The 14222-nt window shown below is 39.5% G+C and overlaps 1 protein-coding gene across 5 annotated transcripts in view; it reads left to right on the plus strand.

The window, feature by feature from the left end:
* Positions 1-14222, plus strand: part of Efcab3 (EF-hand calcium binding domain 3) — a 316604-nt gene that overhangs the window by 295521 nt on the left and 6861 nt on the right. For 4 of the 5 annotated variants that reach the window (XM_031352655.1, XM_031352658.1, XM_031352659.1 and 1 more), the window contains 4 exons: positions 1764-1834; positions 5764-5907; positions 8039-8110; positions 11978-12098. In XM_031352655.1, the coding sequence (XP_031208515.1) occupies positions 1764-1834; positions 5764-5907; positions 8039-8110; positions 11978-12098 (408 nt within the window). The remainder of the gene's footprint in view (positions 1-1763; positions 1835-5763; positions 5908-8038; positions 8111-11977; positions 12099-14222) is intronic. The other variant, XM_031352656.1, reaches the window with a different exon arrangement.

Below are 14222 nucleotides of genomic sequence, written 5' to 3' on the forward strand. Positions count from 1 at the left end.
AAAAAACAGAATTCTCCTTCCCATCTTCAAAAGAAATCCAGAAAATTAGCCATGAATACCTCACTATGATACACACGGGAGATTTGCCTGTTAGGAGCAATGCTTTCTCTCCATCAGCTGCCAACAAACTCTAACAAGCACTAATGGCTGGGGGCGAGAACCCACGATCTATTGATCATGAAATAAAAGGGAAACAGGCACCTCTCCCCTGGCTGCCCACTCTCTTTACTACTTGGAAGGTGTGTACCACTCTCAGTGTTACCACTGCTAAAGCAATCTATTTCTGATATTTTGAAAGAAAGAAGGAGGAAAAATAACCTCATAACAGCCAAACCATGGGGATCCCTATAACAGATGAGAGACTGGACTGGGAAGGTTCAAATAAGTAGTTCCATGATCCTCTGAAACATTATTAAATGGATATTCTCCCTGGTTTAGTCCAAGATGAAGTTTGAAATGGCTCCATGGATGCTTTATGTTGTAATTAACAAAAATCTTTGTCCATCTGGCCTTCTGCTTTCTTTGGGTTTTGAGAGCATCATATTTGTATGTCTGCTTACATCTTTTTTTTTTCTGGTTACATCTTTTACTTCCTGCAAAACTAAACTATTTTTTATTCAGAAATTCAGTGAATACATAGTAACATGTTTCTGAAGTCTGAAGAAGGCCAAGTTAGGTGATAAAGAGAAGAAGAAAGGTTAGATGAAATTTCATGCCAAAAAGTTAAGACCAGTACATCTTAAGACCCCATCACTTCTTTCTCTCCCAGGCTACTCTGAAAATAAATTGACTCTACTACTCTAGAGAGTAATACAATAAACCATAGTGACTATATTGTTCAACCACAATATTTATTATTCCTTCTAGTTTTGCTTTATTAGGTACTTCTTTTAAAAATCACAAAGACTGGAGCTGGAAAGATGGCTCAGCAGTTATGAGCACTTGCTGCTCCTCCAAAGGGACCTGGGTTCGATTCCCAGCACCCACATGGAGCCTTGCAACCATCTGTAACTCTCGTCTCAGGAGACCCGATGTCCCTCTCTGATCTCCTATAGTACCAGGCATGCACATCGAACATTCATGCAGACAAGACACTCATATACATAAAATTATAAAATGAATCATCTTAAATGTTTTAATTAAAAAAAATCTGTATTTTTTAAAACTTTTGTTATTAGTTTCAAAACTAAAGACAGTTAAAATAAATTTTAACTAAAATAAATTTATAAGAGCTAGGGGTGGTGACATGTACCTATAATCCCAGCATTCAAAGAAGATGGAGGCAGGAGATCAGGAATTCAAAGTCATCATTGGCTACATAGAGACTTTGAGATCATCCTTAGGCTACATAGGACCCTGTTTCAAAACCTTTTTTTTGATTATTTAAATTAATTTGCTGTTAGATTATATTTGCATTCTACTTGTCACATTATAAGCAAAGCTAATTTTGTGTGTGTGTGTGTGTGTGTGTTCATAATTTATTACAAATTTACACAAAGCATCCTGGAAGTATTAATATTTTCCCTCCTTTTCCACATTTTACTTTAATAAATATGTGTAAGTTTCCCAGAGTTCCAAACTTTCCAGAACTACAGGGCAGGCTGTGGTTTCCCTCATCTTCTCTGGCTGCCAGGCAGATGTTAGCAGGTGACAGGCTCTCTTAAGTGGTACTGTGACTCTGGGCATACATACTGTGGTGCTGTCGGCAAAGCTGAAAGGTCTCACCCCTGTGTTAAATCTGCCTCTCTCTGTGTCTCTCTTAGAAGTAAAGATTTTCCAGCACCTTTCTATTTACAACACAAAGAAACCAAGCTGAGCCCTGCACAACTGGAAGGTAATGACAATCACCTTACATGTTAAGACCTGAAACAGCCCTCCAGATATCTGTGGGCTTCTGTTTTGTTTATTTTTGAGATAGGATCTCATTATTAGAACTAAGGCTGGCCTGAAACTCATGGCCTAACCCTGGCTGATCTAGAGTACATAGCAGTCCTGTCTCAGCTTCTCAAGTGCTAGAATTGAAGGCATGAGACATCACTTCCAGCTGGCTCCCATACTGATCTTTCTCCAATGCACGCAGGGAAAAAAGACCCTGCCATTTAAGGGGGGAGAAATAAACTTTTTAAAAATAATTTACGTAATTTTTATGTGTATTGATGTGAGGGTGTCAGGTCCCCCAGAACTGGAGCTACAGACAAGTGTGAGCTGCCATGTGGGTGCTGTGATATTGAACCTGGGTCCTCTGGAAGAATAGCCAACTGCTGGGCCATCTCTGCAGCCCAGAAGTAAACTTTTAACCAGTCATGATGATACTTACCTATAACTCAGGAAGCTGCTGCTTAGTTCAAAGCCAGCCTGGCCTATATATCAAGAACCTATCTAAAAATAAAAAATAAACTATTTGTTAGATTGAAGAGGGATTACTTTCAAATTGACATCTCAAGAATTTAAGTCAGCTAGGCAGTGGTGGCACACACCTTTAATTCCAGCACTCAGGAGGCAGAGGCAGGAAGATCTCTGAGTTCAAGGCCAGCCTGGTCTACAGAGTGAGTTTCAGGACAGCCAAAGCTACACAGAGAAACCCTGTCTCAAAAGCAACAACGATAAGATTAAACAGTGTTGGTTAAATACTCTTATCCAGAGTGTTAAACAGCAATCCAAGGTCACATATTAATCAGCTAATTGAACTATATAAACACAAAGTTCCAGGACTCACCAGGGTGAGAACAAGTAGGTGTCTGTATCTCAATATTAGGGAGGCAGAGGCAAGAGGATCACCACAGGTTTGAGGACAGCCTGGTCTACAAAATGTTTGGCAAGCCAAGTCAGTTTTGTTCTCAAAAGACAAAAAAAATAAAATAAAATAGAAATAAAATGCCAGGATTTCTTAGTGACAGGAAAGAATAATGTCAAAATTTGGTACATTCTCTCTAGGTCACTGGTCCAGATAGCAAACATCTATTTAAGCCAACAGTGTTCCAGGCATAAGATTAGACATGTTCCTGTTCTGAAAGGAAATCTACAAGGGAAATACATAATGAAGCTACAAAATTATTTAGTCATTTAAATTAAATTACAAATGGTACAAGATATGAGAGAAGTATAGAAGCTATAGGACCGTAACAGAGTGTCCCGATTTGGTCTTGTGAGGCAAAGAAGGGAGTTAAGAGAAAGCTGAATGATCAGCAAATCGGGAGGAAATGCAGAAGAGTGTTTCAGGAAGAAAGAACAGAATCTTATCCAAAAGAAAGGAAAAGTATTATTCACCAAAACACCTAACAGGGGATAAAAGGATGACTCGGGAGGCAAGAGAACTTGAATGCATGAGGACCTGAATTCAGATCCTGGCACCCACATAAAAAGCTGTGCATGCCTGTCACCCCAATGCAGAGGTAAGGGAAACGAGGTGGGGCTTGCTAGATGCTGGCCTAGCTCCAGATTCAATGAAAGAACTGTCTCAAAGGATAAGGTGGAATGTACTAGAACAGGATGCCTGGCCTCCACACTTGGAAGTGAGCATACCCACAAATACACATGTGCATACCCCCCACTCACATACAAAAAAAGAGGAGGAGGAGGAGGAGGAGGAGGAGGAACAAAGAGCCTTTGCCTGCTAATAACCTGAACTCTGTCCCCAAACCCTACATAGTAGAAGGTGAAAACTGACTCCTGCATTCGTCTCTTAACTCTATATTCATGCCATGTCAAATACATACACATACACATAAACCTACACACATATACATATATACACACATACACACATATATATACATACATACACACATACACACACATATACACACATACACACACATATACACACATTCACATTCATATATACACATATACACACATACACATATGCCCACACACACACACACACACATACAGCTATACATGCAAATTCATATTCTCTCATTGCTTCCTACTTCTCTCCCAGTGTCTCCCAGTATATGCATAACCCAATTACTTACAATTATTAGGAGCTAACCAGTCCCATGAGGAATAGTCCCTGTAGGATGAGTAAGGATGCAAATATCAAAGTGTCAAATATGAACACTAGAAAATGTGGTAATTCCAGTATTCTTACAACTTTCCTATGAGGAGTTCATTTGTTCATTCTGCTTGATTTATAAATACCTCAAAGACTCCATCATCACCTCTCTTTGCTCCCAAATGACTTTGCTTCCTACTTCTCTGCACAAAATTGAATGGGATTTCTAAAGATGCCTCCCCTCTGTGTTTATCTCTCAGAGTCGAAGTCACACACTGTGTGGGAATGCATGTGTGGGGGATGCTCCATCCTCCTTTGCCAGGTTCCTTTGAGACAGGGTCTCTCATTGAACATGGACTCGCTGTTTTTCAGCGGCTGTCTAGCAAAGGTCAGCAATCCTCCTGCCTCTGATCTTCACCAAACATAAGAGTTACATTGTAGATGGCCACACGCAGCTTTTATGTGGGTGCTAGGAATCCAAACTCAGGTCCTTAGCTTGCCCAGGATGTGCTCTTATTCACTGAGCCATCTCTCCATCCCCTGTCCTCTACTTTTTTGAATAGTTTGACAAACAAAAGTAGATGTATGTTTACCCCACTATAAAATAAATATCTATGAGTTTATACTGATTGTCTTAGGATTTTATTGCTGTGAAGAGACCATGACCAAGGCAACTCTTATAAAGGAAAACATTTAACTCGGGGCTGGCTTACATTTTCAGAGGTTCAGTTCATTATCATCATGGCAGGAAACATGGCAGAGTGCAGGCAGACATGGTGCTCGAGAAGGGGCTAAGAGTTCTGCTTCTTGATCTGCAGACGGCCAGGAGAGGACTGGTTCTTCCACACTGGATGGAACTTGAGAACTAGGAGCCTTCAAAGCCTTCCTACACAATGACACACTTCCTCCAATGAGGCCAGACCTACTAATAGTAGCACTTACTATGGGCCGAGCATATTCAAACCATCACACTGATATAAATCATGAAGCTAGGAATATAGGTCAGTGGTAGAGCAGTTGCCTAGCATATATGAGGCCCTAGATCCAATCCCCAGTATTGTAAAAAAGAATGAAAATTAAGAATAATTTAATACTTGACACAAAGTAGAGGAGACAAACGAGCAAGTAATGGCAATAAAGGGGGGAAATAGATGAGATGTATTTTTGTTTTGCTTTGATTTCTTGATACACGGGGTCTGGTGTAAACTACTCTGTTCTCAAACTCACTATGTAGTCAAGGCTAGCCTTGAGCACCTAATCTCCCTGCCTCTACCCTCCAGTATTTGCATTATAAGAATGTACCACCATGCCTGGCTCCATATTTGGTTTTTCTACCAATTGGTATTTGTTCTACTGGAGTCTATAATTTCTACTTTATCCTAGTTCAAATCCCAAGAAAAGACTGTATCTGACTTTTCTTTTTTAAAAAAAATCTATTCATTTTCTCTCTTGTTTCAGAACATAAACTTCAATTGGTTATATGATCTTTTCTAGTCCTGTTAGCATATATACTTCGCCCTCCCTTTCCCCTCCCCACTTTGTGAAACAGTCTTACTCCATAGCCCAGGCTGACCTCCATAGCCCAGGCTGACCTCCATAGCCCAGGCTGACCTCCATAGACATTACTTTTTAGCCTAAGTGGGCCCTGGACCCCCAGATAATCTTCCTACCACATCTTCCAAGTACTAGTATAGACAGAAGCTACCAAGCCTGACTGTGTTTCTTCTTCAATGGCTGTCCTAACTAATATAATTCCATTCCCTCAGCCTTCCATAATGCTTACAACTTCTTCACCAAGGATAGAACTGGCTGTATTGATTCACATGGATTGATGAGCACCGTAGCAAAACTGGGAATGAATCTAAACACATATGATATCTACAATGAATTGAAATGTGCTGATCTTGACAGTAAGTATTTTCACTTATTATTTTCTCACAAAATACTCTTATGAATATCTACTTTATCATATATCCTATAAGTACAAGAAATAATTCTCCTTTATTTACCAAAATATAACTCTAAACAAAAATAAAGATCTCTCCCCTGATCTGCATTTTACCTTCCATGGTTTCAATTAAATGGGTCAACTGTAGTCCAAAAATATTAGTATTTGTCTAAACTCTTTCAAGTAAAAAAAAAAGTTCTCAAGTTCTATTGTTGAAGCTAGATATGATGGTGCACACCTTCAATCCCAGCACTCAGGAGGCAGAGGCAGACAGATCTCTGTGTGTTCCAGGCCAGCCTGGGCTACATAGAGAGACCATGTCTCAAAAACATACACAGTATATTGTTGTAATTGTTTTGTTTTTGTTCCTGCTGCTAGTCCCTCATTATTCCTCATTTATCAAATAAAGTTTATCACAGATATGTAAATATGAAAATACACAGTAGATGCAGGATCAGTACTGTCTAGGGTGTGGAGGAGGTTTTTGGTTTGGTTTTGGTTGGTTTGAGGGTTGTTCTAACTTGTTTGTTTACTGGCACGAATACTCATTCTGTGGCTCAGGTTGTCCAGGAATTCAACATTTAACTCACAGCCTATCACCTGCCAAAAGCTAGCATTGTAGGCATAAGCCAGCACACTCAGATCTAGCCAAGGCTTGGAAGTCTTGGAATGTAACTTCTATATACCCTAAGGATGAGGGAACTACTGTATTTGTGTGTGTTTCTCTTTAAAGATATCAAAAATAATTTCTTGAGACATTTTCCTGGGTGGAAACCAAGAGTGACCATCTCAGTACCAAATTCAAGTATTTGTTATGATGCTCATTTTAGAGGATGCCTTGAGGTAACTGAGAGATAAAAAGGCATCAATAGCCTCACAGAGGGAAGAAGGCCCTAGCCTACGGCTTCCACTAGAGCAGTAGCAACACGAATCCCCCTTCTATCCCAAGCCCAGATGCCAGAGAAATTTTGTTAGTGTTTTAAAGCATACAGGTCATAGGGTTTGTTTTCCTGTTTTGAGAGGTTTTTTTTAGTAGTATTTGGTTCAGTTTTTTTTTGTTTGTTTGTTTGTTTGTTTGTATTAAGCGAGGTCTTAATACATCTGAGGCTAGCCTCAAACTTGCTGTGTAGCCGAGGTTAGCCTTGAATGGTTGATACTTGCTTCCACCTCTCAAGTGCCATGACAGGTGCCTGGAGTCCAAACTAATATGTTGTATAGGAAATATTTTCAACATCTTATTTTCTCTTGCCCCTCATCACCCAACTACTAGTGAATCAGGGTCACCAGATAATTAAAGTTAACACTTGTTTAATTAAAGTGTTTCCATTAACTCTGCCCAATTGTTTTATTCTTTCATAGCACATATACACATACCTCAAGCAGTACTTACTGCCTTTTTTTGGGAGGGGGAGTTGGTTTCTCTGTTTAGCTCTGGCTGTCCTGGAGCTCACATTGTAAGCCAGGCTGGCCTCGAACTCAGAGATGCCACTGCCACTGCCTCTGCCTCATGCCTCATGCCTCATGCCTCATGCCTCATACCTCATACCTCATACCTCATACCTCATACCTCATACCTCATACCTCATACCTTATACCTTATACCTTATACCTTATACCTTATACCTTAGCATTGCTTCTGTTGGCTATGGGAACTACTTTGATTCTGATAAGATCAAGTCATGAAGACTGATATAAGAGGATTATAAATTTAAGACCATCGTGGCTACATAGGGAGGCACTACCAAAATAATCTCTTTAAGGAGAATAGAAAGGAAACCAAAGTTTAACTAAGCATCTTTCCATCCCCAAATATGCTGATTTTAAGTGTTAGGTGGCACAGGGTACTTCAGCTTCTATACTTCACATGTGTTAAATAATTAAAACTCATCCTAGCTCAGCATGGTAGCCGACACCTGGAGTCTCAACAAACCAGAGGCTGCGGCAGAAGGATTACAAGTTTGCAGCACATTTAAGCTGTACATAACAAGTTCTTGCTCTTGCCCTCCCTCCCTCCTTTATATCTAAGCTACCTACTTAATGTAACATATAACGTTTAGAGACGTTCTTGTTCTGAGCTCATATTCCTGTTGCAGGGGATGGTAAGATCAACTTCTCAGATTTTATAAATGTGCTGACAGATAAGAAACTCTTCTTCAAGGCTGTGGGTGAGTAGATGTCACTTAGAAGGTAGAAGATATCACTTTGAAATGTTGGGCAGCCCTTCCTACTGCACAGAAAACGCTATCCCGGAGCCCTGCAGTCAGACAAATCAAGAAGGCAGAGCCCAGAATGTGATTTTTCCTTGCACAGCTCCTACTAAATAATATCAAACAAACCGAGTATCAGAGTTGCAGCTTAACTCTGTCAAGGCAGCCCCTGCCCTCCCTCTGGCAGGGACACTGCCCTGTCTCCAGTGAGAACAAAAGAAGCAACAGGTGCAGAAACTTTAGCTTTCTTTTTTCTTTAATTTTTTAAATTTATTTTTATTTTCTGTGTGTTTTATGTTTATCTTGCCTTGTATGTCTGTGTCAGGTCACCTAGAACTAGAATCGCAGATGGTTGTTAGAATACATGGGTGCTGGGAATCGAACCCAGGTTCTCTGGAACAGTAATTATGCTCTTAACCACTGAGCCATCTCTACAGCCCCTTGTCTTCCTTTCATAGTGTTTTAGTTCTTAGCCAAGCACATGCACTATTTCCAAAAGCATTCCTTTTATCAAAAGAAAAAAAAAGAAAAAAGAAGAAAGAAAAGAAAAGAAAAAAGAAAGAAAAAACAAAAAACAAAAAAGAAAGACTCCTCTATTGGGGACCTCGAGCTCAGTCCAATGGTTGGCTGTGAGCATATGCCTCTATATTTGTAAGGCTCTAGCAGGGCCTCTCAGAAGACAGCCATATCAGGCTCCTTTCAGCATGCACTTCTTGGCATGCTCAATAGTGTCTGGGTTTAGTAACTGTATATGGGATGAATCCCCAGGTGGGACAGTCTCTGGATGGCCTTTCCTTCAGTCTCTGTTCTATGCTTATCTCCATATTTGCTCCTGTGAGTATTTTGTTTTCCTTCTCAGAAGGACCGAAGCACCCACACTTTGGTCTTTCTTCTTCTTGAGCTTCATGTGGTCTGTGAATTGTATCATGAGTATTTGGAGTTTTGGGGCTAATATCCACTTATCAGTGAGTGCATACCATGTGTGTTCCTTTGTGACTGGGTTACCTCAATCAGGATGATATTTTCTTGTTCCATCCATTTGCCTAAGAATTTCATGAATTCATTGTTTTTAATAGCTGAGTAGTATTCCATTATATAAATGTACCACATTTTCTGTATCCATTCCTCTGTTGAAGGACATCTGGGTTCTTTCCAGCTTCTGGCTATTATAAATAAGGCTGCTTTGAACATAGTGGAACATGTGTCCTTATTACATGTTGGAGCATCTTCTGGGTATATGCCCAGGAGTGGTATAGCTGGGTCCTCTGGTAGTACTATGTTTAATTTTCTGAGGAACCGCCAAACTGATTTCCAGAGTGATTGTACCAGCTCGCAATTCCACCAACAATGGAGAAGTATTCCTCTTTCTCCACATCCTTGCCAGCATCTGCTGTCACCTGAGTTTTTTTTTTATTTTAACCATTCTGACTGGTATGAGGTGGAGTCTCCGGGTTATTTTGATTTACATTTCTCTGATGACTGAGGATGTTGAACATTTCTTTAGGTGCTTCTGAGACATTCAATATTCGTCAGTTGAGAATTCTCTGTTTAGCTCTGTACCCCATTTTTAATGCGGTTATTTGACTCTCAGGAGTCTTCTTGAGTTCTTGTATATATTGGATATTAGCCCTCTATCGGACGTAGGATTGGTAAAGATCTTGTCCCAACCTTTTGGTTGCTGTTTTGTCCTATTGACGATGTCCTTTGCCTTACATACACTTTGCAATTTTATGAGGTCTCATTTGTTGATTCTTGATCTTAGAGCATAAGCTATTGGTGTTCTGTTCAAGAATTTTCCTCTGTGCCCATGTTCTTCCCCATTTTCTCCTCTATAAGTTTCAGTGTATCTGATTTTATGTGGAGGTCCTTGATCCACTTGGACTTGAGCTTTGTACAAAGAGATAAGAATGGGTTGGTCTGCATTTTTCTACTTGCTGACTGCCAGTTGAACTAGCACCATTTGTTAAAATGCTGTCTTTTTTCCACTGGATGATTTTAACTCCTTTGTCAAAGATCAAGTGACCATAGGTGTGTGAGTACATTCATCGGTCTTCAATTCTATTCCATTGATCTTCCTGCCTGTCTCTATACCAATACTATGCAGGTTTTTATCACTATTGCTCTGTAATAGGTCAAGGGATGGTGATTCCCCCAGAAGTTCTTTTATTAATGAGAATAGTTTTTGCTATACTGGGTTTTTTGTTGTTCCAAATGAATTTGCAAATTGCTCTTTCTAACTATGAAGAATTGATTTGGAATTTTGGTGGGGATTGCATTGAATCTGTAGATTGCTTTCAGCAAGATGACCACTTTTACTATATTAATCCTTCTAATCCATGAGCATGGGAGATCTTTCCATCTTCTGAGATCTTCTTCGAGTTCTTTCTTCAGAGACTTAAAGTTCTTGTCATGCAGATCTTTTACTTGCTTGGTTAGAGTTACACCAAGGTGTATAATGACACCCTTCACAATGATCATAAATAATATTACACACCTTGGTGTGACTCTAATCAAGCCAGTGTTTATTTCTAAGTCCTAAAGTTTCCTATAAAAGCTCTCTAAGATAAAGGGGGAAAGTAGAATGACCCTAAGTGGGACAAGGAATGCTAAAAAGAGGGGGATAGGGAGAATAATGCTAAGAAAAATGGGGATGAGAGAGAGAGAGAGAGAGAGAGAGAGAGAGAGAGAGAGCTCTTTTCTTTGTCCTTAGCACGTACACATCTTTCAAAATACATGATCACATGGTAAGAAGTTCATTACAAGTTTACACATAAATTCAAATCATAAATAAGATGTTTACAACAGAGAATGTTTACATGCATATCCATTAAGAGTAATTATCTGACTAAATATTTCATCACCTGTCCCAGCTCCACAGGTTCATAAAGAGTTAAAAACCATAACTAAATTATATTAGTGAAATTTTGTATAAACTCAGTCAACATTTTAATCTTCGGTCCTAGCACCTATAATAAATTGTAGTTCGCTTTTTATGACCCTTGGTTAATAGTTTTACAACCTTTTGGAATGTGCTCTGAGTAGTAGAAGCAATTAACTGGTGACAGAAACTGGCAGGGTTAGGGTTCTCATTGCAGTTTTGACTATCAGAAAGGACCTAAGATCAATCCCACTATAAAGAGCTTAGAAAATACTGATATAATTTTAGGAATTCTTATAAGATCATCATAAAGAATTGAGAAGTCATCTATTTATCCATATAGCATCACTACAAGACAGTATATCTTTGTAGTTCTAAGAGATCTATACAAAAGGATAGTCTAATACCTAGTGATTGTTATATATTTAATAATAACAGGAAAAGCATAGTAATAGCAGGAATCTTTCCTAAAATGATTTTTTCATGGGTCTTGTGTATCAGAGCAACTCTGTTGTGGATTTTTTTTTTTAAATCCAAGGCAAACTCATTTCAGGAAGATCATCTGCTAGCTATTAGCTTGTCCTAGGATAGCTCCTGACGAGTAATAAGAGTTTCTCTGCAAAGCAGACATATGTATTAAGCCCCCTTCATAGAACAAGACAACTGTCTTTAACATACTGTACATTAAGTTGTTAAAAGTACTGCCGTATTTACTTAGTCATTGAACTATGCTTATTTTGTCTACTTCAAAATCAAAATGACCTTTCTACCAAATAGAACAGATTTTTAATGTTTTGCCATATTTCTAGTCCCTGATTTAATATATATAAGATTAAATGATTATAAATTATAAATTTTATAATGGTGTTATAAATTCTCAGCAAAATGTTAAAGGATGGCTTGCTCAGAAGATATTTTGAAATCTCTCTCTTCTGTCTCCTATACAGTTCCAGAAAAGAAAATAAGCTTAGATTTAGCTAACAACCCAGGAATCTTACTGTTTGAAATCCTATCAAAACTTGTAGAAATCTCAGCCTTGCACAGAAAGGATATAATAGAGCTAGTAAGGTAAGTGCTACAGAGCAGGTGAGAGGGCATTCCCAGAGATGCACATTTACTGGGGCCGCATCACCAACATCCTAAACACAGAGCTCCACCCAGAACAGAAGGTTGCATGCCACAACACACATTTACTGGGGCCGTATCACCAACGTCCTAGACACAGAACAGAAGGTTGCGTGCCACAACACTCTCACCTGGTTCTGAAACTGTAAAACCAACATCGCACTCTCCTAAGGCTCCATTGTGGTCATAGGACATCCGAAAAATCTTTAGCCATCCCAAGCCCAAGATAGAGCTGCTGGTGTACAGGTACTAGCCCTTCCTTCACTTCTCAGTTTCCTCATCTACAAAGTGGAAGCAGTAAGAAGACCCATCCATCTAAAGGGGCAGTGGTGAGAACAAAGCAGAAGAGCACGGATAATGAGTATTCCTCTCATACGGCGGAGACAAATAAAATAGAGCACATGCATACTACCTAATATAGTTCTCCCTGACAGACTGCACGCTGAAACCTGCATTTTACGAATAAAACACCTAGAAAGCAAATCAAACACTTGCCTAAGAGTTGAGTGGTGCTGTTAGCACAGCGGCCCACACTCTCATCCTCCTGCACTGCCTCTCACTCTTACTAAGTGGACAGGACACATTAGCTAATGTTGCTGGGTTTGTTGAAATTGGATTGTGGTTATTTATTTGCTTATCTTATGAGGTTGTCCTTTGCCTGATGAATAAGTTCCAAACCCTAGGAAATAAAGACTCAAGGTACAGGAAACTGTTAAGATCCTTACAGATTTAGTGGGAGAAAATAATCTTCTCCAAGTCATACTAGGGTCAAAACATCAAAATACAAGATATCAGACATGGTGGTGAATGCTTTTAGCTCAGAACTCAGAAGACAAAGGCAGGCGGATCTACAAGTTCAAGGACAGCCTAGTCTACATAGTAAGTTCTAGAGCTATACAGTGAGATCCTATCTCAAAAATAAATGGATGGATGGATAGGTAGATAGATAGATAGATAGATAGATAGATAGATAGATAGATAGATAGATAGATAGACAGAAATGCACAAAAAAAACTTTTAAAAATCAAGTTTCAAAAAATCAAGTTATATATTAAAAAATCCCTATCACAGTAGCCGCAGATTTCTCTCCAGAAATTTTACAAGCAGAGAGTAAATGGAATGATTTGTTGAACAACAATACTCACAACTAGAAATTCTGTCCCTAGAAAAGCTGTCCTTCAGAAGCTAAAGAGAAAGAAAGGCTTTCTGAGAGAACCACTGAAGGAATGCATGCCACCAAGCCTGACAACTGTGTTCAATCCCTGGGACCCACATGATAGAAGGAATTAACCCCTGCAAATTGTCCTCTTACCTACATACACAGTATACCAGTGCACATGTGCATACATTCGTGCATACACACATTAAATTAAAATAAATTAATAAATGTAACAATGTCAAAAGTTATAAAAAAGAGACCAAGACAGTCATTATGTAAATTGTAAAGGAATTAGTTTAACAAGAGGAAATAGCAGCTAAGGCTGGGGATCAGCATCTAGAATGCTTGACTGGCCAACATTCACAAGGCTCTGAGGTCTAGAGTGCTGGACTGGCCAGCATTCACAAGGCTCTGAGGTCTAGAGTGCTGGACTGGCCAACGTTCACAAGGCTCTAAGGTCTAGAGTGCTGGACTGGCCAGTGTTCGCAAGGCTCTGAGTTCAGTCCCCACACTGGAAAAACTGGTCATAAGCTTTCCAAAACAAACATTAAAAAGAGGCAAGAAGTCTGACTGTATAGCCAAGTGGTAGATGCTTCCCTAACACACACAAAGGCCAGCACTGGATCCCAGAGCAAACAAAACCTTCGAAGGATACAAATGAATATAACCTTCTAAGCAAGCAGCTTCTAAGTAGCTCATGGTGTGATCCCAACACTCCGGGGTTTGATGCAGAAGGGACACCACGAGTTCAAGGACAGTCTAGGCTACAAAGGGAAACCCTGTCTCGAAAAGGAAAAAAAAAATGCATTTTCAAACCCAACACCTAGTACTGCAGTCTAGGGCATTTTCTTCAGGGGTATAGTCATTAGTAAAGAGCCCATGCTCTTAGAAATAATCCCTCGCTGGGA

The sequence above is a fragment of the Mastomys coucha genome, unplaced genomic scaffold (genome assembly GCF_008632895.1).
Source record: "Mastomys coucha isolate ucsf_1 unplaced genomic scaffold, UCSF_Mcou_1 pScaffold5, whole genome shotgun sequence".
Classification (NCBI taxonomy): domain Eukaryota; kingdom Metazoa; phylum Chordata; class Mammalia; order Rodentia; family Muridae; genus Mastomys; species Mastomys coucha.